General features: G+C 39.4%; 2 protein-coding genes across 12 annotated transcripts in view; one reads left to right on the top strand and one right to left on the bottom strand.

The window, feature by feature from the left end:
• LOC107400391 (binder of sperm protein homolog 2-like) overlaps positions 1-10,251 on the top strand; it is a 33,492-nt gene extending 23,241 nt beyond the window's left edge. For 8 of the 10 annotated variants that reach the window (XM_076571575.1, XM_076571574.1, XM_076571558.1 and 5 more), the window contains 5 exons: positions 1,265-1,339; positions 5,986-6,018; positions 8,301-8,441; positions 8,655-8,802; positions 10,130-10,251. In XM_076571575.1, the coding sequence (XP_076427690.1) occupies positions 1,265-1,339; positions 5,986-6,018; positions 8,301-8,441; positions 8,655-8,802; positions 10,130-10,136 (404 nt within the window). In that variant the 3' untranslated portion in view covers positions 10,137-10,251. Of the gene's footprint in view, positions 1-1,264; positions 1,340-5,985; positions 6,019-8,300; positions 8,442-8,654; positions 8,820-10,129 lie in introns of all 10 variants that reach the window. The other 2 variants (XR_013051110.1, XM_076571578.1) reach the window with 2 other exon arrangements.
• A 6,897-nt stretch (positions 10,252-17,148) lies between these two features.
• On the bottom strand, positions 17,149-23,389 carry LOC143271996 (binder of sperm protein homolog 2-like). 2 transcript variants are annotated; one of them, XM_076565199.1, is made up of 4 exons: positions 23,312-23,389; positions 19,711-19,743; positions 17,569-17,709; positions 17,149-17,325 (listed from the first exon to the last, which is right to left on the bottom strand). In XM_076565199.1, the coding sequence occupies exons 1-4, from the start codon at positions 23,367-23,369 to the stop codon at positions 17,174-17,176; spliced, it is 384 nt and encodes a 127-aa protein (XP_076421314.1). In that variant the 5' UTR covers positions 23,370-23,389; the 3' UTR covers positions 17,149-17,173. The 2 variants fall into 2 exon arrangements, with proteins under 2 accessions (XP_076421314.1, XP_076421318.1); XM_076565203.1 differs by having other exon boundaries at positions 17,200-17,325; positions 17,552-17,709.
• Between the last annotated feature and the right edge of the window lie 2,911 nt (positions 23,390-26,300).

Raw genomic sequence — 26,300 nt, 5'->3', positions numbered from 1 at the left:
ATGGAGGCAGATTCAAAGACCACAGCCAAACACTGGACCGAGCTAGCTCAGGGAGTCCTGCTGAGAAGAGGGGGAGAGATTTAGGAGCAATGGGTCAGGGGAATCAGGGGAAAACTCACAGAAAAAGCTAACCAGGCTCATGGGAACTCACAAAGTCTGAACCAGCAACTAAGCAGCCTGCATGAGACCAACCTAGGCCCTCTGCATATATGTGACAGTTGTATAGCTTGGTCTATTGGGAGACCCCTAACAATGGGAGCAGAGGCTGTCTCTGGTGCTTTGGCTGGATCTTGAGAATCTACTTCTCATGCTGGATTGCCTTGCCCAGCCTCAGAGGGAGGTGCTTGGTCTTAAGGCAGCTTGGTATACCACGCTTTGCTGATATCCATGGGAGGCCTGGTCCTCTCTGAGTGAATTTGGAGGAGGGGTGGATTGTGTGGCAAGCAGTGGGGAAGTAGGAGGAGGGGTTGGGAGGAGAGGAGGGAGAAGAGGCTGCATTTGAGATGTAAAATTAATTAATTAATTAATTAACTTAATTTTAAAATTTTTTAAAGAGTATAAACAATAACAGAAATATACATTATGAGATCATTTGACTAGATCTTGACCTCTGGCCACTTTCTTCTAAGAAGGAGAAAATAAGAAACTTTTTATTTCATATGAAAATCAATAACTTTCTATTATATTCCTTTGTGTGTTTCTGTACAATCTTTTGTGTTCTTGTCATAAAATTCCATTTTTTCCAAGAAGCATTGTTACCTGACTACCTTGGGCACATTTGTACTACACTTTTTTATATACATTTACTTTCAAATCATTAAGTAGATTCTTGCTAGTTATTTTAACAGCTATCTGTCTCCTTGCTAGGTAACTGAAACTTATGCAATAAACTTTTTTTTTTTTATAAATAAAAGCATTTCCTATAAGGAACAGCCTCAGATTCAAAGCAAAATCCTCATCATACTACTAGTCTATTTTCTTCTTAATTTTTTTTTTTACAGTTTTATACATGGATACAATTTGCTGTGGTTATTACCATTTTCTATCATCTCCTATTAATTTTTATATTTTTCTTTTATTTTTAAGAATACAATTATATCATTTCTCCTTTCTCTTTTCTCCTTCCAAAGCCTTTCATATATGCCCTTTTTCAAATCCATGACCTCATTTTTCATTAATTACTATTACATGCATGTGTACACATGTGTACCCCTAAACATAACCTGCTCAGTTTGTATAATATTACTTGTATGTATGTTTTCAGGGACCCTCCCGCTATTGATGGGCTTCCTTCTCAGCTGGACTCCTTTTGTGTGTGAGCAACAAATACTCAAGGAAGGTGAGAACCTATTACTCTTCTTATGATGTGTGACCATGAAACACAGATAGATATTAAGCGTCTTCTGCCACAGATGGAGTTTTCAGATACAATCCCCACTAATGAGTGGTAATTCCATGATGCTGTCATTCATCTATATGAAATCTAGTGAATATATTTTAACAAGTTATAGACTCATCTTTGAAATGAAGAGTAAAATACAAATGCATTGTAGTACCTCTTTAGTTTTGCCTTCCACACAAAACTCAACCTTTATACAATCTGTGTGTATCAGAATCACTGGTAGTTTTCATGGATCTGAAAATGCAGTATTTATATAGAAGCTTTGGGATTTAAGCTCAGCTCTGCCACTTTATAGGTTTCTTTTTTAACCTCAAGTAAAATTTCTCTTTCAAGCTTGCTTCCATCTACCTAGTATCATTGGTAAAGTACTAGCCTTGGTTCTAAGACAATGGGAAAACATTACCTTTAGTGCAAGTGACAAGAGCCTTGGGACATAATAAATATCCAGTTGAGCAAGAAAGGAATAATGGGTTCTCTCTGATGCTTGTCACAGTCTTTCCAGAGGGTGAGATGTTCTGGCCTTTGATCAAAATGTCCTTTAGCATGTATTACAAAGCAAATCTTTAGACCACTCCTCAATTGCTATGTACACTTTTATCATAACTTCAGTAACTTCATGAATATTCGGGAACATATCTGCCTTGTCACTTGGAAAAGTTATGACCACAGTAAAGAGGATTATAAGAATGTTCTTCAACAAAGCAGGAAAGAGGCATATAAATAATTCAAGGATGAGCTAACTCCCAGCCACAAATATCACTCTAAGAATAAGAGGTATGGGAAAGGAACTTTCATTCCCAGAAATGTATACATATATACATATTGGTTTGCGGTAGTTCTGATTCAAGACTGTGCTATCGTGGAAAATAATTAACTTCAAACAGTACACTTTTCTCTCCCAAATTAGGCTCCAAATGCAAAAATAACTCTCCAGAATCACTTGAATGGCAATGATTAAACAAGAAAATAAATTTTGTCTTCTGGGTTGCTAGCTCCTGGTTTTCTATACACATGCAATGAATTATTTTGTAATTGCACAAAGTCAATTATTTCAAATGAATACATGGCTATCACTTTACTATCCATGTCTCAAAGAGAAAAGGATAGAGATTAAAGATAACAAACTGAAAGCTTTTCAGATTGGCTGTCGTGTTAACAAAGCCAAATTTCCCTTGGAAAGACACTTTTAGAATGACACCATGGATCACTCTAAGACAGATGTTGAATCACTCTAAGTCATTTAGGACAAAGGGAATTCACTGTGGAGGAAGTGTGTGAGCAGACAGAGTAGGAGGAGCAGAAAGAGAGAGTATAAAGTCAGAGCAAGGTTTGCTCCTGGGTGTGCCATCTGCAGGCAGTGATGAGACAACTTGTGGGCTGGTTGTCGCTAGCTGTCTGCATGTTCAGACTGAATGCAGGTGAGGTGGAAAAGAGGGGGTGAGAATTGAAGGTCGAGAGTACAAAGCAAGTAAGACATGAGAAAGGTTGGAGACCAACTATCCATGATAGCTTTTCAGTCTAGCAAATGGAGAGCAAAGAGCCATGGATTCAACTGTTGTTCTTCCCTTCCTTGATAGAGTGAGCACAGAACAGGTGACTTTACCTGTGAAGGAGCCTTGGTCTCAGTGCTCACACAGCAATAAAAATTTTCATGAGAGAGGAAGATTATAATGGATGGATTTAGAAATTTCTTTGAAGTCTGTTGTTAAAGAAGCAAAGTCTCAAATAAATAGTATATGGTCTCAGCTATTCTTTGCATTATAGTAATGTATTAATGCCTTCTTAGCTAAGTGTTCACTGAAAGTGTCTGTAAGTTTCAAACACACATGACATGGGTTGCCTGTGGGGCAGATATCAGGGTGACTGGGGTCAGGTTTGGTGTGGAGAAATTTCATGTTGATTCATTTTATAAGCCACTTGAAATTTGAAGCATATCAATGGCATCACCTCAGGAGACAAGTAAATGCAGTGTAGAACAAGGGGTCTCATCTTACAGTGAAGTTGTGAGGGTTAATCAGAAAGGATAGAGGAGTTCTTCAGAGTGGCCAGCATCCTGAAGCTATGTTCACAGAAATGCAGAGCCCTAGAGAAAGTTGGGCTTCTCACGCATGACAGTTTGAAATATACAGAGCATGAGGATACTCTGCGCCTAATGAAGAGTTAGAGTGTTTTGTTGTAGTAGTAGTGTGTTTTAAAGAAGTCTTATGCAGTCCAAGTAGATCTCATATTCACTATAAATGAATGAAGGTAGCCTTGAACTCCTGATTTTCCAGCTTCTACCTCCTGAGTGATGAGATTACAGACAACTGCCATCATTCCTACTCAGTTTATGTGTTGTTGGAATGAAACCAAGGGCTTTGTGCATGCTATACAAGCACTCAGCCAACTGAGACACATTCAGCTCTTAGATCAGATTTAGAATCTTATTGGTACCAAAGGTTTAAAGGAAGTAAGAATAACCCAGGTTAGAATGCTGTCAATAAAGAGGCCAATCATATGACTACATATCAATAAATTTTGTATAGGGGAAAAGAAAGTAGTGCAAAATAAATTACACTCAGTTGAGAAGAGACATTCCCTCATTTTAATGAAAATGGTCACATGATTTTATTGTGTCTTTCTGTGCTTGCTTCCCCAACATTCTAGAGTGGTCTTTAAAATGTCTTGCTGTATCATAGTCTGAGTAAGTTCTCTGAGGTTATTATTCACATTCACATAGTCTGAGTAAGTTCTTTGAGGTTATTATTCACATTCACACTGTTCACATCCAATGGGGAAGTAGGCTGGTTACCTGTATTCTTTTTATGAGTTTTATAATTAGCTTACAAAATAATGGTTTTAATTCACTATAAAGTTTCTCTAATATGATTTTGTATAAGATATGAGTTATAAGGCATTTAAACATATTGTATGCTTTTAATGTATAAGTATTGGGAAGTATAAAGTTAGCTATATAATATGACAAATGTCTATGTACTCTCTATAGAGTTTCATTTTCCCTGTATTCTCACTATGGAGTTTCATGCATCCTTTGCTTTTATTGATTCCTTTTTCATCACTAGCCTCCAATGTCCCTCTGCCCTCTTCTGTAGATCTCCTTCCTCCCCTCAATAGACTCCTTTCCAATTTCATGTCATATATAATCTGAATGATGATTAATTATACTGATCAACTTGACAGGATCTATAGTCACATAAGAGACAAGACTGTAGCTAGAGTTTTCCTGCCTTGCCCACAGTCAGGACAAATCTCTGTCACCCGCCAGTCTCAAAGCCGCTCAGACCCAACCAAGTAAACAAAGAGACTTATATTGCTTACAAACTGTATGGCCATGGCAGGCTTAGTGCTAACTGTTCTTATATCTTAAATTAATCCATTTTCATAAATCTATACCTTGCCCCATGGCTCGTGGCTTACCAGCTTCTTCACATGCTGCTTGTCATGGTGGCAGCTGGCAGTGTCTCCCTCACTCAGCCTTCCACCTCCCAGAATTCTCCTCTCCTTGTCCCGCCTACTTCCTGCCTGGCCACTGGCCAATCAGTTTTACTTATTGACCAATCAGAGCAATTTGACATATAGACCATCCCACAGCACGAGACTATGAGTGTATCTGTGAGGGATTATCTAGATTATATTAGTCTCTAGTCATGCTTGTGAGAAATTTTCTTGATGAGATTATTTGAAATAGGACACATCCTTAAAGTAGATGGCACCAATTTATTGGCTTGGGTTATGGACTGCATAAAATGAGAAAGACAGTTAAGCACAAACATTCATCTTCCTCTGTTTCACAATTGTGGATCCAATGTGACCAATATACTATATAGATGTGAATATATATATAGATATGAAGGCAAGTAGTATATATATGTGTGTGTGTGTGTATATATACATTATATATATATATAGTGTGTGTGTGTGTGTGATCCACATATGAAAGAAAAATCTGTATTTGTTTTTGGAGTATGGGATTACGTGATCCATTTTCCTGCAAGTGAAATAATTTCAGTACCAGATCTGTACCCACAGGATTTATACATACTTATACAGAAATGCTCTGTCAATCACATTTTCCCACAGATGTCTTTTGAATTTTGAGTTAGCACCACCCTAATCATGAATGATTGAGGACAATTCCAATCTAAATTTACCTGAAACTCCTCCTTACTTTTGCCTTCACTTTCCCCCCTTGCCCCTGGTCCCTTACATGTGGCTAACCTTTACTATGACACCAATAATCTCACTGCAATGTTTTGCTAATCCCCAATAAATGTCATTGTCCTTCAGAGAATATTTTCTGAGTTGAAAGCTGTTGAACAACAAAAAGTGGTTAGAATCTGAATTGCACTTAATATTGTGGATGACTCTAACCTATACCAAGGAAGACATTTGGGAGAATAAGAGCTCAATCTGATAAGTGGGAGTTCCTGGCTTTTCATAGATTGATGTGACATTTCCTGGGTAGATATGCAGCTCCAACTTGATATGACATTGAAGAATGTTGATGTGCATTTTATAGTTATTCTGGGCATGCAGTGTTTTAGAAAATGGCTTATACTTTGTCCATTTCTTCTGTCTTTCAGAATTGATCTCTCATTTACACCCTCCAAAACAAGGTAAAGCAACCAACTCTATTGGGCAGAATCTCAAATGCCAGCCTCCACCTCTTAGAAAGCATTAGATATTTTAAAAGTTCTTGCACTTTTCTGCCATGTAGCTTTTACTTGTATTATTGTTCTGATATGAGTGGCTCCCCTGGGTCAAAGCAGACAGATTAGATATTGAAGATCCAGTTAAATAACCAACTCCTAGTCACTCAAGAAAAATGCTCCCTTCTCCATTGGGACTAAAATAAGACAATGTAAGGTTCTGCACTTTGTTCTTTCCTTTTTCATTGACAAATAATAATAATATATGTAGGAAGTTGAACATAATGTTTAGATGTAGATTCACACCATGGGTGGTTAAATTGAGGTAATTAACATAATCATCTTATTACAAACATGAATTTTTAGTGGTCAGAACGTAACCCACCTGACGCTATTTCTTATTCTAAGAACATGAGAAGGCAAGTAGTTAATCAATGGTGTTGGGTTAGTGGTTAAAAGTGAGTCCTTCATCATGGAGCAATACATTGGGAGATGTCACAGCTATACTATTGCTACAGACAGGGAAAAGAAAATGCTCAGGGAGAGAAGAAGGAAGAGGGAGAAGAAGAAAGAGAAAGAGAAAGAGAAAGAGAAGGAGGAGGTGAAGAAAAAGAAGAAAATGAAGAAGGAGGAGGAGAAGGAGAAGGAAAACAGAAGAAGAAATATGTGGATGGCAGTGAGATCTTGGAGAGATGTTAGAGATCACTTTGGCAAAACAGGAAATATTTTTTTTCAGAACAGAAGAAAACAGATATGTCCTAGTTACTGTCTGATGCTGTGATAAAACACTGACCTAAACCAGCTTGGAAAAGAAAGGGTTTATTTGGCTTACACTTAACCATCACAGTCCATCATTGAAGGAAGTCACAGGGAAGGAACTCAAACAGGAACAGAGGCAGTAATGATGGAAGAATGCTGCTTCCAGTCCAAAGCTCCACAGCTCCTTCACAGTCTTCCCAAAAAACAACACAGTCAGGGTGGGGAAACTGTGGTTGGCATACAATGTATGAGAGAAGAATAAGTTTTTTTTTTAAAAAAAGAATACCACATGGAGCATTCCCACACCTGTGTGGAATTAAACTCTCTGCAGAAAGTTTGCCTTATGTTAATTCCTAGAAACAGAACTAGAAAGGTCATTAGTTATTTCTATACTTGTTTCTAACAGAGATTTCTAAATTGCCTCCCAGGACTATTTACTCAGTATCTTTCTTGAGATGACCTGAGGTCTAAATTCCTGTTTTGTTTCATCCTAAGCATTTATGTCATTGAATCCATGTTTTTGATGTGATAATTAGGTATTTTCTAATATATGTTAAAAGGTGTTGACTAAACAGGAAAAAAGAATAACACAGTCAAATCCATTTTAAGCAATACCGCACTCCTGTACCAATTTCTATTTTAATTACTTTTGGTTGCTGTGATTAAATACAAAAATCAGCTTGAGAAGAGAGGGATTATTTAGCTAACACTTAGCAATCCTAATCCATCATTGAGGAAAACTGGTGCGAGAACACAAGCATGGGCAGAGGACAGTAACACAGAGGAATTCTGCCAACTCACTTGTTCTCCATTACTTGTGTATCTTGCTTTCTTATACAAAACAGGATCACTTTCCCAGGGATGACATTGTCCACCAAGGCATAGGCCCTTCTACATCAATCATTAGTAAAGAAAATACCCTACAGATATGCACACAGGCCAATCTGACAGAGGAAAATCCTTGATTGAGATTCCTTCTTCCCAGGTGACTCTAGTTTTGTCAAGCTGACAAAAGCTGGTCAACACAGATGGTGAGAACTCAAACCAGGGTGTGAACTCTGACAAATAAGATCCCTCATTGCTAAAGGACTGTTATTGAGAAAGCCATCATCTCCAATCAGAACCCAGCTCTGGACCAAAATGAGGCTTCCTTGGAGATTTTGCAGATATTTTGTGTCACAGGCATGAAAGGCAGGAAGAGACACCAGCTTCAGGTGTGTGGGGGGGTGATGAGAGAACCACTGTTATCCTGTCTCCAAAATAGACATTCCAAAGTCAAGTCTGAGTCATGCATGGTAGCTCAAGCTTGCAATCCCAACACTTGGAAAGCTGAGACAGAGACTAACATGAGCTATAACCAGCGTTGGCCATAGAGTGAGTTTGAAATCTAGCCCGGTTACAGAGTGAGACCAACCTCAAGAACAAAACAATTTGAAAGTCAGTTTCCAATGTGAGCTTATTTTGTATTCTGAAATCGTTCTCTTTTCCAGAAATTTCTGTTGCTAACTGTGTCTTTCCATTCATCTACGGTGATGAATTACACTTCAATTGTATCTCCACCCACAGTGACTTTGATTGGTGTTCCCTTGACTTTCACTTCAAAGGAAGATGGCGCTACTGCACAGCACTGGGTGAGAGTCCTATAGGGATATATATCAGATGACAGAACCCAAGAGGAGAGAGGTTTTGGATTTCAGAAAGAATTGAGTTCAGATATTATCTTCTCTGCATAATTTTCAGAATGTGAAACCAATCAGATAGAAAAAATAGTTGACTATTTTCTCTACAGGGATTAATTTGAGGACAGTGTTCTTAGTGCATCCTTTATCCATCTTTCTCTGCAGATCCTCCAATATGTGTCTTCCCTTTCCAATTCAGAAAAAAGGCTATTTATGAATGCACCAAGGAAGGCTACATTTTGAATCGGAGTTGGTGTTCATTGACTGACAATTACAACAAAGATAAAAAATGGAAGCAATGTTCTCCTCACAAGTAAGATGATGGGAGAGGTGGGTCAATGTCCTATTAGCTGTGAAAGGAGCAAAGCATTAGGCTGATGGGTGAGAAGTCTGAGCTCTAGATCTCCTGGCTATGACTTTGTCAGGGAGCAGCAGACATTTCCTGTAAATTTGTCTCCTGTTGAGTACAGTGGGCTTATGTGGTGCTGGTCAAAAATCCTCAGCTTGGCTTGGGAGCACAAACACAGTTACAAAAGGACAAGTGTACTGGGTCATTGGATAATCTGACATGCTGGTGTCCATTTCCATGTTTTCTAATGATTAAAATCACATGTCGCTTTTGTCGTTGCTGTGACAAAACACCCAAGGAAAGAAAACTCAACAAAGGAGGGAAGGGTTTACTTTGGTTTACATTTTGCTGTGGGGATACAGTCCATCATGGTGTGGAGTCATGGTGGTGAAAGCATAAGACAGCTGATTACATTGTGTCTGCAGTCAGATAAAAAAAAAATGCTGATACTCAGCTGGCTTCCTCCTTTTTCCCTGTTACATTGTCTTAGGCCTCAGAAAGAGCTGTTGTTGCCCACATTTGGGTGAATTTTAAACCTTTTCTCACATGCCTGAAAGTGTATCTCCTAGGTGATTCCTAATCCAGTCACATTAACAATGATTACTAATTAGCCACTTCATTGTTTTTCAGTTTTAAAACTTGCTATGAGTCACAAAATAAATATGAGACAGATACTGAAACGCTGAAGCAGCACATGACAAGAGAAACATCAGCATTCCTTATATTCTTCTTCCCTGGAACTCGCTTGCACAGCTGCTTGTGTCTCCCCACACATCTACACAGATACACAATTTTAAAGTCTATAAAATATAACCAAATCTGCTTTCCCCTCTGTCGTCATGGCTAGATCATCATTTAAAACACATTGTGGGGGGTCTCCCTGTGAATGCATCAATATCCCCCACTTTCTTGTGTGCATGAAGTATCAAATTTTAAGTGGTTGGAGATTATCCATCATCCACATATGAGATTTCTGATTAAAACAAACTTCCTGAACATTGACAGGAATCAATGAATGACAGTGATCAATGAATTAAATGTCTTTCAAACAGTGGACCATACAAGTTATATTGTTATATATATAAAAAAAAATGTATATTCAGTTTTTACAATCAGGAAGCATGGACTTTTCTTAGGCCATATGTCCTGCCCCATGGACTCATTCTATTCTGATCTCTCATCTGAGAAAGAAAAAAGTACTATTTCTGAGGGAAGGAAACACACGTGATATTGATCTTGGGACAATAGGGGAGACCGAGACATTCATTCTAACGTGTTTTTTTCACCTCAGTTTTTAGGTAAACGTGTATTTTTGAAGAGACAGAAGTTACAGATCCATCAGATGTTTCTCTAGATACAATTCTTCTTTTATTGTCATGGAGCATTCTGATAATAAATGTCTGTTTTCTTGTCTACAGTGATGTCTTATTTTCCTGGGGTGGGTGTAAAGAGCAAAATACATTGATGATCAACTCATTCTCACATGGTGGGGTTGTGACCCAAGGGAATCCCTTGGGGTGGCTTATTACAGTGTATCTGCCATCAGTACACTACCAAATTCCCCCCAAGTGCCTGCCTTGAGGAGATTTCCATTAGGGTCCAGAACAGATGCTACAAGCAGCTAAGTATACTAATCTGAGGGATAGCAAATGAATCTGAGCACACTGAGTTCTTTAGTCCATTCACTTTATTCTTCTAAGTTCAGTTCCATTTACATTTTCTTTTCTGTTCTTATACTTAGCTCCTCTCAGTCCCTCCTGCTCTCAGTCCCTTCTGCTGTTCTCTCATGTCTATCTAGTTCTTTCCATCTTCATCCTCATCTCCATTCTCCCCAGGCTGTGAGGGAACCAGTATATATAAACAAACTGACAAAGCAGTTGAGGCTTGAAGTTTTCAGGGTCACAAAGAGAGGTGAAAAGGACCCACACATAAAGTAATAAATGTCAGCCTCTAATTACAACCCAAAAGGGGAGTGACTAAAAGGGAGGTCTCTGGTAGGGTCAACTAAAGGCTAAAATCAATTAGGGAATCCAGGAATAGCACCTGGTTGAGGAGGAAGTAAAACTTAATTTGCACAAGAAAGGAGCTTGGCACTTATCACCTATCTGGCCTTGACAGCAGTCTCCTTGGGTCAGTGGGAAGTAACTGCCTTAACTCAGCAACTATCAAGTGGCTAAAACATCATCCCTGGAATGTGAGCAGTAAATCTCTTAAATTAGGGTCTTGTGTAAATAACCCAGAGTGAAGGTAAAGAGTTGAGGATTTAATTGCTAGTGGTTATTTTCTCTGTCTGTGGGTGAAATGAGCTAATGTTTATTTCTCTGCAATTGTCCTTGGAAAAAGGTATCTTTGCTGAAATACTTTTGTCTGGAGAATGACCTGGGCCAGATTTGTTAATGAAAAATAAACACAGCTGGGGACAGTTATCCAATTACCCCAAATGTATAGGGAAAGTTGTGACTGAGATGCAATCGTGAGATTACATGTACACATAACATGGAAATGCATGCTAAATGGGGAGAATCATAGGTGTTATTGCACAAGAAGTTTACAACAAGAGACAGCCAGTTCATTCAAAAGGCAGCAATTGCATGATGCCTTGAGAAATGGTTTCTTCTGACACAACCCTTAGTTCTGATAGGTTAACCTTCTGAACTCTAGTTGTCACTGTTGAATACTCTCATGGACTTTTGCTACCAGCAGCTCTCAATAGGACACAAAGGGGTGAATTCTGGTGCTTCACAGACCTACACCTGACTTACATTTTTCTTCACTGAGAGTCCTCTGTTCTTGAGATTATGGTGCCACACTCTGTGAATTTCTCCATCTTCAATGAAATCCTGAAAATGCTCAAATCAAGTTCCTCTAGTTTGAGGCAAGTTATCCAAACTCTCATGGTACCTAAAGCTTCTCGTCACATGTTTTAATTTTTTTGATGGAAATAAATATACAGCTTAAAACTTCTGGAGCTAAAACTCACATGAAATACAGTTAAGCTCATTGAGTTTAGATACAATCAGAATGCTGAACAGTGTCCTACACCAAGTTCCAAACTTTTTAGCATCACAGAAGGAGGTTCTGTACCCACTAAGCAGTAATCACCCACCTCCTTTTTCCCCCAGATCCTGACAGCCACAAACCTTTCTTTTGTTATAAATTTGACAGTTGTAGATGTTCCCCATCAGCGGAATCATACACCATGTGATAGTTTGTGCCTGGCTTCTTTTATTCATACTAATGCTTTGGAGAGTTACCCACATTTTTCCATCTCTCTATGATCAAATAATATTCTACTGTGTGGGTAAACTACACGTTGCTTATCAATTAACATGTATGTCTTGAAAGTGCATGTCTGTTGTGTGGAACTAGTCTAATTTTCAAAATCCAAACCATCCATGCATAATTAACCTGTTTTCTATGACATAAACGTCTCTTGTATTTGGATTTAGAAATCTGTTTCTTTCACTGGGTTAAGAAAACTACTACAGCCTCACTGAATACATTGTCGATGCTGCTAGACTTTCTGTACTCATCTTTCTGCACTGTGGGTTCCTGGGGTTTTGTCTTTGAATATATTTAAGTTCTTGAACTTGAGTCATGCTTATCTCATTATTCTCTCCCTTCTCCTCTGTTTGTATGTATGTATGTATGTATGTATGCATGTATGTATGTATACATGCACACACAGAGGTGTGTGTGTGTGTGTGTGTGTGTGTGTGTGTGTGTGTGTGTGTGTGTGTTTATATGCATTTGTGTTCATGGGGTGTGCACTTGGCTGTGCATGCAATCTTGAATGCCAGATATCATCTTTGAAAGTTTTCAACTATTACTCTCCATTTTATTTGTGGGGATGGAGGCAGGGTCTCTCACTGAACATGAAGCTCATCATTATAGCTAGGCTGGATACCCAGCAAGCCACCAGAATCTGTTGCTTCAACTAACACCCTCAACCAGTTCAGAAGTTACAGATACAGATATAGAATAGTATAGATATGCCAGGCTGTAGGAATTCAATATGTTCTCAACTTGTCCTCTCTTTTATAATCCAAATTCCTTCATTTCCTTGCCCTTGTCCACTTCTGATGCTTACTGCTGTGCTTTTTATTGAACTGACTGACTCTTTTATTTGTAGTATTTCTATTTGCTTCTATTCTGGGCTCAATTTCTTTGTTTAGTCATAACTTTGTATTACTGGATGTTTCCTCTAAAGATTTGGCCATTTCATCCACATTGTTAACTTTCTCATCTAAACCCAAAATTGACTTCTTATTTCATCTATCAGTTTGAGTCCTCTGTATGATCACTGATCCTTTTATTTTTTTTATTTTGATCTTGTTTTGTTAATTTATTTTTAAATGACACATAAACATGATGATTGTACACACTTGTGGGATACCATCTGATGAGTCCATACATGCATACATCTTGTACCGTTTAAACCAATTCAAACATATCCATCTCTTCAGATATGTGGTGTTTCTCTATGATGAACAATTCTACAGGCTTTCTTGTTGCTTTTTTGGATACACAGTACACCCCTATCCCCTCTGTGCAGTAGTTCACCAGAGAATCTTCCTCTTAACAAATTGTTAGGATCCACTTTCCCTGTCCCCACTTCTTCCTAGTCTCACTTCCATCTTCTTTCAGCCAATTGGGTTTCTGTGCTTTAAAATTTCTCCCATGACTCACACATATAATATTTTATTCTACAACTTTCTTGTTATGTTTCTTACTATTTAAATAATTTTTTAATTTAAATACATTTGATTATATTTTACCCCTCCCCCAACTTCTTCCAGATCCTCTCCCCTTCCCTATCCACTCAACTTTAAGTTCCTTCTCAAAATAATATATATATATATATATATATATATATATATATATATATATATATATATTGACTAAAATCAAGAAAACAAAATAAAACAACACCCAAAAAGGAAAAGGAAAAACAAACAATAAACTTTAACCAAATAAAAGCATGCACACACATACACACACAAAAAAAAATTGTGGAGTCTATTATATGTTGGTCAACTACTCTGGAACATGCAGCCTGCCCTGGAGTAGTTGCTGTCTTTATCTTGTATTTTAGTCTTTATTATCTTTGGTTTCCAGAACTGAGTAAGGAGCTGAGAACTTTTGGAGGTATTATAACGACTTATTGCTTCCCACCTCTTGTGTTTTATGCATGTATTGAGATAGATGTGTCTCAATTTCTTGCCCCTGTGTTTGTGCGTGTGTGTGTGTGTGTGTGTGTGTGTGTGTGTGTGTGCTATATGCATGCATGTTCATGGGGAGGGAGTGCACTTGAGTTTGCATGCATGTGTGAATGCCAGATTTCAACTTTGAATATTTCTTGTTATTGCTCTCCAATTTGTTTTTGAGGCAGGGTGTAGCTAGAGTTTTCCTGCCTTGCCCACAGTCAGGACAAATCTTTGTCACCCACCAGTCCCACAGCCCCTCAGACCCAACCAAGTAAACACAGAGACTTATATTGTTTACAAACTGTATGGCCATGGCAGGCTTTTTGCTAACTGTTCTTTTATCTTAAATTAACCCATTTCTATAAATCTATACCTTGCCACATGGCTGGTGGCTTACCGGTGTCTTTACATGTTGCTTGTCCTGGTGGTGGCTGCAGTGTCTCCCTCCTCAGCCTTCCGCTTCCCAGAATTCTCCTCTCTCCTTGTGCCACCTACTTTCTGCCTGGCAACCTACTTCCTGCCTGGTCACTGGCCATCAGTGTTTTATTTATATAGAGCAATATCCACAGCAGCAGGGTCTCTCACTGAACTTGAAACTCACCATTATAGCTAGGCTGACTGGACAGTAAGCCACTGGTATCTGTTGCTTCCATTCCCACACCCAAGCAGTACTGAGGTTGCAAGCATGTCCTGCAAGCCTGTTTTTTATGTGGGTACTGGTATCCAAACAGGTTCTCATACCTGCCCAACATACATTTTACCCACTGAGCCATCTAAACACCCTGCTTCTTCCTATTTCTATTTTCCCTTTTCCCCATCCTTTGGTTTGTTTGTTTCATTTTGCTTTAGTCTTCTTGATGACTTGTATCAATTTGTATTTGTATGTCCCACTGTTACTGAGGGGCACCATTGACTGCTGTGACTTTATAAATCACCCATTTTGCTGTACAGTGCTTTCCTCAGACAGTCCCTCCAGGAGGAAGGAAAGGCTCATAAGACTCTGAAGGTAAACAAAATGTCACATGTCCAGGAAAGTGAAAACTTGCGAGGTTTTTTAATGTCCTTTAACAGCTTTATCAAGGATTAAATAACTGCTAAGGAGAAGAATACATCCAGGAAAACTACTGAGAGGACATTCTTGAATCCATAACTTTAGTTATCAGTTGGGCAGGGAGAGTCCAGGGTTGCAGCTTCCATGAATTGTCATCACTATTAAGGTATGCTTTTCTGTGATGCAGCTGATTTAGGCGCAGGGGTGAATTCTTACTCTTGGAAGTAACCCCTTACCCATACTCCTCTTCATAATCACAATAAAAATTAACTTGGGCTCACTAAATTGGGCTTTGGTGCTATCATTTTGTGTGTGCGTGTATGTGTGTGTGATCTAGAAAAAGTATCTCACACAGCAAATATGTGCTTTGACTTTCTTTTCCAGAAAACAACATATGCAGATAGATAAAACCATAGACATTTATTATCATAATATTCCTTAATGACAGAAAAATTGGTTTAGAGAAGCAGTTAATGGATCTGTAACATCTGTCTCTTCAGAACCACCCAGCTTATCTAAAAACTGAAGAAAGAGTAACATGTTAGAATGCATGTCTTGGTTCTCCACCCTCCCAATGTCAATGTCTCATTTACCTCCCCTGCTATTAAAAAGTCTTTTTGCCTCTTTTTCCGGGGGGGGGGGCTCACACATGTGCAAGTGTGTGTGTGTGTGTTTGAGAAAGGGAGAGAGAGAGAATAAGGTAAGGAGGTAGGAGAATATTGATAAGGAGGTAGGGAGGTCCTGGGAAAAGTTCAGGAGGGGAAGTATGATTAAAATATATTGCATAAAAATTTAAAATATTGAATAAATAAAACCTGAATATGCATCATGCTTTTAATGATGACATAAAGTTGTGCTGTCCACTGTTTGAAAGACATTTAATTTTTATTGATCCCTGTCAATGTTCAGGAAGTTTGTTTTAATCAGAAATCTAATATGCAGATGATGGATGATCACCAATCACTTAAAATTTGATACTTCATGCACACAAGAAAGTGGGGGAAATTGATGCATTCACAGGGAGACCCCCCACAATGTGTTTTAAATGAGGATCAAGCCATGACGACAGAGGGGAAAGCAGATTTGGTTATATTTTATAGACTTTAAAATTGTGTATCTGTGTAGATGTGTGGGGAGACACAAGCAGCTGTGGAAGCGAGTTCCAGGGGAGGAGAACATAAGGAATGCTGATGTTTCTCTTGTCATGTGCTGCTTCAGTGTTTCAGTATCTATCTCATATTTATTTTGTGACTCAAAGCAAGTTTTAAAACTGAAAAACAGTCCAGTGGTGGCACACACCTTTAATCCCAGCACTTGGGAGGCAGAGGCAGGCAGATCTCAGTGAGTTCTAGGCCAGCCTGGTCTACAAAGCAAGTTCCAGGACAGCCAGGAAACACTGTCTTGGAAAACAATGCATCCATAATAAAGTGGCTAATTAGTAATCATTCTTAATGTGACTGGATTCGGAATCACACATTTGAGCATGTCCCAAAAGATTTAACTGAGGAGCAAAAACTCACCTGAATGTGGGCAACAGCAGCTCTTAAACTGAGGCCTTAGTCACTATAACAGGAAAAAAGGAGTCATCCAACTGAGTACAAGCCTCTATCAGTCTCTCTGTCTGTCTACCTCTCAGTCTCTCCTGAATGCAGACACAATGTGATCAGCTGACTCATGTTCTCACCACCATACCTTCCATCCATACCATAATGGACTATGTTCCCTCAAACCACAGTACCCCAAAGATACCCTTCCCTCCTTCATTGAGTTTTCTCTTCTTGGGTGTTTTGTCACAGCAACAACAAAAGTGACACATGTGATTTTAATCATTAGAAAAAGGTGGAAATGGAAACCAGCATGTCAGATTTGCCAAAGACCCAGTATACTTGTCATTTTGTGACTGTGTTTGTGCTCCCAAGCCAAGCTGAGGATTTTTGACCACATAAGCCCACTGTACTCAACAGGAGACAAATTTACAGGAAATATCTGCTGCCCCCTGATGAAGTCATAGTCAGGAGATCTAGAGCTCAGACTTCTCACCCACCAGCCTAATACTTTGCTCCTTTCACAGCTAATCTTATTTGTAAGGAGAACATTGCTTCCATTTTTTATCTTTGTTGTAATTGTCAGTCAATGAACACCAACTCCGATTCAAAATGTAGCCTTCCTTGGTGCATTCATAAATGTACTTTTTTCCAAATTGGAAAGGAAAGGTACACATTGGAGGATCTGCAGAGAAAGATGGATAAAGGATGCACTAAGAACACTGTCCTCAAATTAATCCCTGTGGAGAAAATAGTCAACTATTTTTTTCTATCTGATTGGTATATGTGTGTGTGTGTGTGTGTGTGTGTGTGTGTGTGTGTGTGTGTGTGTATGACTGCTTTCTGAAATCTAAAACATTTTCTCCAGATTCTACACACTGCCTCTTGGGGCATGGTTATAAAATATATACCTTTATAGGACTCTCACCAAATGCTTTGCAGTATCTCCACCTTCCTTGGAAATAATAATCAAGGGAGCACCAATCATAGTCACTGTGGACAGAGATGCAGCTGTGGTAGGTTACCTCATTATAGATGAATGGAAAGGTACAGTTTGGCACAGGAAATTCTGGAGAAAAGAACAATTTCAGAATGTAAAAGATGCTTACAGTGGGAAATGAGTTTGTTTTGTTTTGTTTCTTTGATTCCAGGGTCTCACTATGCTGACCTGGGCTGGCCTAGAATTTGCTATATAGATCAGGCTGGCATTTAACTCAGAGATCTACCTGCCTCTGCCTTCTCAGTGTTGGAATTAAAAGGCATTCGCTATCATGGTTAGCAGGAATTGACTTTTAAATTTTTATATTTCATTTAATTTTTAAACCAGGTTTCACTCCTGTAACTCAGTCTGTCTTAGAATTCTGTAGCTAAGACTGGCCTCTCATTCATATCAGTCCTCCTGCCTCAGCCTCCTGAGTGCTGAGATTAAAACCTGAGCTACCATGCCCAGCTGGGACTTGATTTTAGAATGTTCCTTTCAGTGAGGCACAGGCCTGCTCTCCCAAAACCCCTACATACACCTGCAGCTGGTGTCACTCGCTACCTTTCTGCTTGTGACAGAAAATATCAGCAAATCTCCAAGAAAATTAGAGATTTCCTCAATTGGAGGTCTTTTAGCAGTGAGAGACTTCATCTCCAGAGCTCATAACTCGAGAACCTTTCCCATGATCTGTTCCCCTGACTTACCAAGGTAATCTCCAAAACAACTCTCCACTCTCTCTGCTGCCCCTCCACAAGCATTTTCATCACTTAGCATTTTTCTTTGTTCTGTCTGCAGCAATAGCATATCTGTGTCTTCTCCCAATGTATTGTTCCATTCTGAAGGGCCGGTGCTCACTCTTAATCATAAACGGAACCATACAGCTGACCTATTGACATTCCCTTGTTCTTAAGATAAGACAAGGCTTTGACGTGGCTTATCTTTTTCTATTAAAAAAAACCCCTGAAGCTTGTCAGAATAATTCCTAACTGCATTCTAATTCTAAATACATATCCTTATACCCACAGATAAGTGTAGCTCTCAACTTTCATCAAATAAGCTTCTTCTAGCAACTAACAGAGACCACCACAGAAAACCACAACTAGTCAAAATACAAAGAATAACTGATCATAAGGTTCCCTTTCCCGGTGGATACATCTACAATACAACTCCTTCACAGAAGGCTCAGGGAACACTGTGGAAGAAAAGACAGAAAAATTGTAAGAGTCAGAAGACCAGGAAATTTACTGTGAGATGTGCCTCCTAGAAATGGCAGGAAAGCTTCACCCATGTAGCACAACAATATAGCTGCCTAAACAAGACCTGAACAAGGACAGCACCAATGGGCATGCTAACACAGAAGGGGGAATATCATTAAATCTCACCCCTGGTCTAAGAATTACAGGAAATGAAAGGATGCTGGGAGTGGGAGAATTAGTTTTCTCTCATAGAGGAGCCTCCAATACCAAGTGGGCATCCCTGTAATCATATACATGCATGCATCACTGAATAGATTCAGCAAGTTGTATATATATATATGTGTGTGTGTGTGTGTGTGTGTGTGTGTGTGTGTACATATATATGGAGGCCAGGAATTTGAGGGAATGTGATGTGGAGGGAACATTGGAGGAGTTGGAGAATTGAAAGGGAATGGATGGAAATAATGCAATTATATTTTAATAAAATAAATAAATTTTAAACTGGTATTTGTAACAAGATGGTTTTATTAATTACATTAATGACCTTGATTTAACCACTCATAGTGTAAACCTATATCCAGGCATCAAATTTGACTCCATACATATGTAATTACTATTACACTGTAAAGGGAAATAAACAACCAAGTACAGAAACCCACATAGTGCCTTATCTGAGTCCCAATGGATAAAGGAATGCCTTCTTTGAGTGACAAGTAAGAATCTTGAGTTGGTCACTTAACTTCAATATTGTTTAGCTGATGTAGCCCAGGGAAGCCTCTTAGGTCAGAAGAATAAAACAAAAAATTTCCACAGCAGGAAAGTATGCATCTGCTATTCTTAAGAGGTGTAAGCTAACATTTAAGATGCTGCCAGATAGAGGTTGCCCCCTTACCTTCCATTGGGGGCCGTAAATAGGGAATCAAGTCTGAAAGACAAAAAATAATTTGTAAAGTGTAAGCCACCTTCTAAAGCACTGCATATACAGAATGACTACGAATAATACATCAGTGTCCTGCAACATCTCATCAAGTTGGGGTTGTATATCTACCCAGGGAATGTCACATCAAACTGTAGAAAGCCAGGAAGTTCCATCCACTTAGATGTGAGCTCTCACTCCTCTGATGTCTTCCTTGGAGTCAGTTAAAGTCATCCCACCATGTCCAATGCCATGCCAGTTCTGTTCACTAACTAAAAGTCTAAGTAATATTCTTCTTCCAACTTATTGTTAACAGAACATTTCAATGAGAATATGGTGCCAAAGTAAATGTTAGCCATATTTAAGGAGCCTGGGTCAAGGGGGGATGAGAAAGTTTGTCAGATAAATTGAGATTATAATTGACCCCAAACATCCATAATATGAGTGGTGCCACCCCAAAATGCAACCAACACCTGCTGGAAAATATGATTGAGAGAGTATTACAAGATTTTTTGTGTGTTTGAGTTTTTGTTTTGTTATTCTTTATTCTTTATAAATGTGTGTATGTGTATTTGTGTGTGTGTGTGTGTGTGTGTGTGTGTGTGTGTGTATTTGTGTGTCTGTTTGCAAGCCATGATGATATATATGTGGAAGTCAGAGGACAACTTGCAGAAGTCATTTCCCTCCTTCTACTATGTAATCTGAGAATCCACATCAGTTGGTGAATCTTAGGGTCAAGCTCTTATATATAATGAGCTACCTCCATGCCTGATCTCCTGTAAGCTCATTTACACACCCTTTGTGTATATCTGTCATTCCTGTAGAGCATTTTATAATAGCTTTTTCATTTTCTGGAGCAACTTCCTAAGGATCCTTCCCTCATAACTTTCTGGCTTTACATATTTTATTTTCAGTTTTGTTAGGATTGACTTAAGCAACTTCCTTGATATTCTACTATGTTTCCACAAAGTTCTGAAGTGTTTTTATGAGATAAAATGAGTCATGATAAGAGTTCTTCAGAATTCAGGGGGAACATGGGAGGGTGCTGTGGGATGTCCTGTATGCCGTAAATATGTTGCTATGATTGATTGAGAAATAAAATGCTGATTGGCCAGTAGCCAGGCAGGAAGAATAGTGTAGGTGAGACAAGGAGGAGAATTCTGGGAAGTGGAAGGCTGAAGCAGGGAGACACTGTCAGACAATGTGATGAGAAGCAACATGTTAAGATACCGGTAAGCCACAAGCCACGTGGCAACTTATAGATTAATAGAAATGGGTTAATTTAAGGATAAGAACAGTTAGCGAGAAGCCTGAGCCATTAGGCCAAACAGTTTAAATAATATAAGCGTCTGTGTGTTTATTTTATAAGTGGGTTGCAGGGCTGCAGGGGCTTGGCAGGACCTGGAGAGAAAGACTCCAGCTACAAGAGTATGGTGGTATTTTATTTGTACTGAAATGTGATTTTCATTGTATGTTAATAAATAAAGTTGCCCGGGGGTCAGAGCTATTAGAGCCATAGCAAGAGCGTGGTGGTGGTGGTGGTGCACACCTTTAATCCCAGCACTTGGTAGAAGAGCTAGGTAGATGTTTGTGTGTTCAAGGATACAGCCAGCATTGGAGACATACGCCTTTAAGACCTGGAAGGTGGTACTTACAGGCAGTGACGAGGCAGTCATGTGTTTGGGTTTACAACCAATGAGAAGGCAGAACAGAAAGACTATTTAAAGATAGACACACAGGAAGTAGCTCTCTTTCGGGGAAGCTAGGAGCACTACAGGAGGTAAGATTTTAGCTCTGAGCTCTGACCTCTCGGCTTTCTCTTTTACATTGGTTGTGTGTTTCTTATTTTAATAAGATGGTTGGTTACATCGACACAAGAGGGAAATAAAGCCCTGCCAGCAAGTGATCTTATTCCCTTCTCCAAAGCAAGTGACTCAGTACGCTTTCCTCAATCCTTACTTGCTTTAGACTGTCCCCCTCCAACACACGCCCCCTATTTTCTACCTATCTGCTTTCATTCCTTACTCAAAGACAGTTACTCTGTGTAGCTAGAGTTTTCCTGCCTGGCCCATAGTCAGGACAAATCTCTCTCACCTGCCAGTCCCACAGCTGCTCAGACCCAACCAAGTAAACACAGAGACTTATATTGCTTACAAACTGTATGGCCGTGGCAAGCTTCTTGCTAACTGTTCTTATATCTTAAATTAACCCATTTCTATAAATCTATACCTTGCCACATGGCTCGTGGATTACTGGCATCTTCACATGTGGCTTGTCATTGTGGTGGCTGGCAGTGTCTCTGACTCAGCCTTCCACTTCCCAGAATTCTTCTCCTCCTTGTCCCGCCTATACTTCCTCCTGCCTGACTACTGGCCAATCAGTATTTTATTTACTAACCAATCAGAGCAACACATTTGCCATACAGAACATCTCACAGCAACTCTGCCTTGTCATAGACAAGATTTACTAAGATATCATGTTATAGCGTTGGCCTCCTTTCTGACTGCATTCCAACTTGCATGATTCTTGCTTTCTTTATATCTCTGGTGACAACAAGAGTCCAAATCCTTTCTAAGAGAAGAGGATATGTCTCAGTTGGTTGAGTGCTTGCATAACATGCACAAAGCCCTGGGTTTGATCCCAACAACATATAAACTGACTAGGGATGGTGGGTACTTGCCCATAATCTCAGCTCTCAAAAGGTAAAAACTGGGAAATCAGGAGCTTAAGGCTATCTTCATCTACATGGTGAACATGAGATCTATTTAGACTACATGAGACTCTTTCAAAACATACTACTGACACAACAAAGTGTTCTAATTCTCTCTTCGTTAGACCCAGAGTACCCCACACTCTGTATATTTCAAGCTGTCATGCACAAAAAGCACAGCTTTCTCTAGGGCCCTGCATTCCTGTGGACATAGCTGCAGGACGATGGCTGTGCTAAAGGACTCCTCTACCCTTCCTGATTAACTCACAACCACACCACAAGACGAGACCCCTTGTTCTGCATTGAAATTACTTGTCTCCTGAGGATGCCATTCATATGGTTCAAATTCCATATAAGTGACTTATAAAATGAATCAACATGAAATTTCTCCCCACCAAACCTGACCTCAGTCACCCTGACATCTGCCCCACAGGCAACCCATGTCTTGTGTGTTTGAAATGTATGGACACTGTCAGTCAACAACCAGATAGGAAGGCATTAACAGACTACTCTCATGCAAAGAATAACTGAGTCCATACACTATTTTATACCTTGCTTCCTTAACAAGAGGTTTTGCAGAAATTTCCAAAAAAAAAAAAAAAACTCAAAATAGATCCCCTCTTTCATGAAGATATTATTTATTACTATACAGATGCTGAAACTAGGGCTCCCTTACAGGTAAAGTCACCTGTTCTGTGCTCACTCAACCAAGGAGGGGAAGAACAAACAACAGTCCAATCCACAGCTCTCCACCCTCTCCTTACTGTACTGAAAAGATGTCATGGACAGTTGATCTCCAGCCTTTCTTAATTCTCATTTGCCTTGGACTCTCCTGCTCCAACCCTCTCCCCCTCTTTTCCACCTCACCTGCATTCAGTCCATACATACAGACAGCTAGCGACACCCAGCCCACAAGATGTCTCATCACCTCCAGTTGCCTGCAGATGGCACATCCAGGAGCAAAATTTGCCTCTGACTTTATGCTCTCTCTTTCTGCTCCTCCTACTCCGTCTGCTCACACACTTCCTCCACAGTGAATTCCCTTTGTCCTAAATGACTTAGAGTGATTCAACATTTATCTTAGAATGTTGCATGGTGTCTTTCTAAAAGTGTTGTTTGCCCTGTAAGGGATCTTTTGGCTTTTTCAATAAGACAGCCAATCTTTGAATATCTTACAACGTTGTAAGATATAGTCTGCATCTTCTCCTGATTTTTAGAGATGAAACCTGGAGAGATATTAGTATTTATTCAACACAGCACCATGCAGGTGCATTTGGGATCACATCCAACTGTGTCTGATTTCAAAAGCAATAATTAACCAAGAATTTGTCCTTGGGAATAAGGAAGGGAGGAAGGAGGAGAGAGAGGAAGAGAGGGAAGAAGGGAAAATATGAGAATGGAGAGAGGAGGGTTAACAGTGAGGGTGATATTTAGAAAATAGAACACCAAACCAGAAGTAGATATCTCTCTTGCAAATGGCTTGGCGTACTTCAAGATAATCCAAAATAAAGAACAAATGGTCTTAGAGGCCAGGCATTATGGCCATGTTAATAAAAGCAGGGTTAACAGTCATCATTCACCAAATGCCTATGAAGAGATCAGGGAAAAGATGAGCATCAAAAACATAGGCTTTTATACTTTTGATAAACTAGGATAACGGCCATAAAAACCCTCCAGTGTTGCCATGGATGATGAATATCTTCATCAGATGCAAGAAAGAAACACACAGGCTAGCAGTGCTTCTTGAATACACCCATAGAAGTCTCATCACAGTGGCACCATATGGGATCCTGTACTTGGTTCCACTAGGAAACGTAGGGCCAAATATTTAGAGCCTGGGGGCCAACATGTCCAAGTCATTCATTAAGATTAAGTGTCTCCACAAAACCAAACTAGTAGGAACTCATGAACATTAGACCAACATCTGTGGAGTCTCCATGGGACTGGACTAGGCCCACTGCATAAGTGAAACAGTTGTGTAGCTTGATCTGTTTAAAGGACCCCCTGGCAGTAGGATCAGGATCATCCCTGGTGCATGAGCTGGCTTTTTGGAGCCTACTACCTATGGTGGGACACTTTGCACAGCCTTGATGCAGGGGGAGGAGCTTGGACCTGCCTCACCTGAATGTTCCAGGCTCTTTGGACTCCCCATGGGAGACCTTGCCTTGTTAGAAGAGAGAATTGGGGGGGGGGAGGTGAGCAGCATGGAAAGAGAAAGGAGAGGGGGATCTGTGATTGGTATGTAAAATGAATAAAAAAATCCTTAATAAAAGAAGATTAAGTATCTCATGAAGAAGTGGAAAATCATGGGTTTCATTCAAGCATCCTGAGCAGATCTATCTGACTCATCCCCACTCCAGAATCTAGGAGATCTTGCAGGTTAAGTGTCTTCACAGGACTCCTGATCTTCTCATAGCCATTGGAAAAGCCATCTCTCCATTGGAAATAATTGATTTAATGCCAGTTTCAACTTAGTTCACATGTGTGGAAAATAAGGGACCCCAGCCCAAAAGACAAAAGCTATTTTGGGAGCCTAATTTGAGAGAAAAATGGTTACTGTTTTTAGTTAATTTGTGTTCATTATTTCCCATTATAACCCTGTCTCCAATTAGAACTATCACAATCCAATTTACATGCATCTCCAGGGATGAAAAGTTCTGGTCCATATCCCTTATTCATAGAGTATGGCAAATGGCTGAAAGTTAGCACACCCTTGAATTGATTTAGCTGCCTTTTCCCTGCTTTGTTGAACATTCTTCAAATCCTCTTTACTGTGGTCCTAACTTTTCCCAAAGACAATGGGCAGATATGTTCCTGAATGCCAATGGAGTTATGTAAATGCTGATAAATATGTACATAGTGAGTGAGGACTGGTCAAAAGATTCACTTTGTTTTACATGCTAAGGACATTGTGATCAGAGGCCAGAACATCTCACCCTCTGGAAAGACTGCAAGGGACATCAGAAAGAACCCATTATTCCTTTCTATCTCACCTGAATAGTTATTATGTCCTAAGGCTATTGTCACTTGTGCTAAAGAGAAAGCTTTCCAATTTTCTCAGAACCAAGGCTGGTATCTAGCCAACAACATTCGGTGGCTTGGGGCAAGTTTGAAAGGAAAATTTTACCCAAGATCAAAAACCTACAAAAAGGCAGAGGTGGACTTAGATCTTACAGCTTCTATGTGAATACCCAATTGATTTGCAGGCCAGTGAAAATTATCAGTGATTCTGATACAGAAGGGATCAATAGGGACTCCATTTTTATGTGGAACGCAAAAAAACAAAGAGATACAGCAAGGAGTTCACACTTTTACTGTCTTCTATAGGACCTGTAGAACCTTGAGAATATATACCCATTAATATCAGATAGACTAAAGCTCAAATAATGAATCTCCATTTGTTAGTCGGGGTCATGGATAAAGGACTTTTTATCTGTGGCAGGGGTTGTTTCATATCTGTGCTTCAAAGTCACACAGCATAAGAATATTAAGTTCTCAAACATCATGAGTATTTGTGAATTTAAGAGTAGGGCAATTGGAGGGCATGGTGGCACATGCCTTTAATCCCAGTACTCAGGAGGCAGAGGAAAGTGGATCTCTGTGAGGTCAGGGCCAGCCTCATCTACAAAGTGAGTTCTAAGTCAGCTAGGGCTACACAGAGAAACTCTGTTGCAAAAAATAATAATAATAATAATAATAATAACAACAAAAAAGAGTAGAGCAATTGTATGTGAGATGTATGAGTCTATTATATTAGTCTGCTAAACCTGCCAATACAAAACACCACAGAGAGACAAATCATGCCTTCACTCATTCAAACCAATTAACTCCCTGTCATTCTTCAAATATCTAAACA

The sequence above is a fragment of the Peromyscus maniculatus genome, chromosome 1 (genome assembly GCF_049852395.1).
Source record: "Peromyscus maniculatus bairdii isolate BWxNUB_F1_BW_parent chromosome 1, HU_Pman_BW_mat_3.1, whole genome shotgun sequence".
Taxonomy (NCBI): domain Eukaryota; kingdom Metazoa; phylum Chordata; class Mammalia; order Rodentia; family Cricetidae; genus Peromyscus; species Peromyscus maniculatus.
Note: the sequence above shows the minus strand (reverse complement) of the source record. Positions and strands in the feature narration are given on the sequence as shown.

Coding starts and splice junctions, on each gene's coding strand:
- LOC143271996 (XM_076565199.1), bottom strand. CDS start 23,369: ATGAGACATCTTGTGGGCTGGGTGTCGCTAGCTGTCTGTATGTATGGA. Junction 19,744..23,311: donor TATGTATGGACTGAATGCAG/GTGAGGTGGAAA, acceptor TTTGTCTTTCAG/ACTTGATTCCCTATTTACGG. Junction 17,710..19,710: donor TTTACGGCCCCCAATGGAAG/GTAAGGGGGCAA, acceptor TCTTTTCTCCAG/AATTTCCTGTGCCAAACTGT.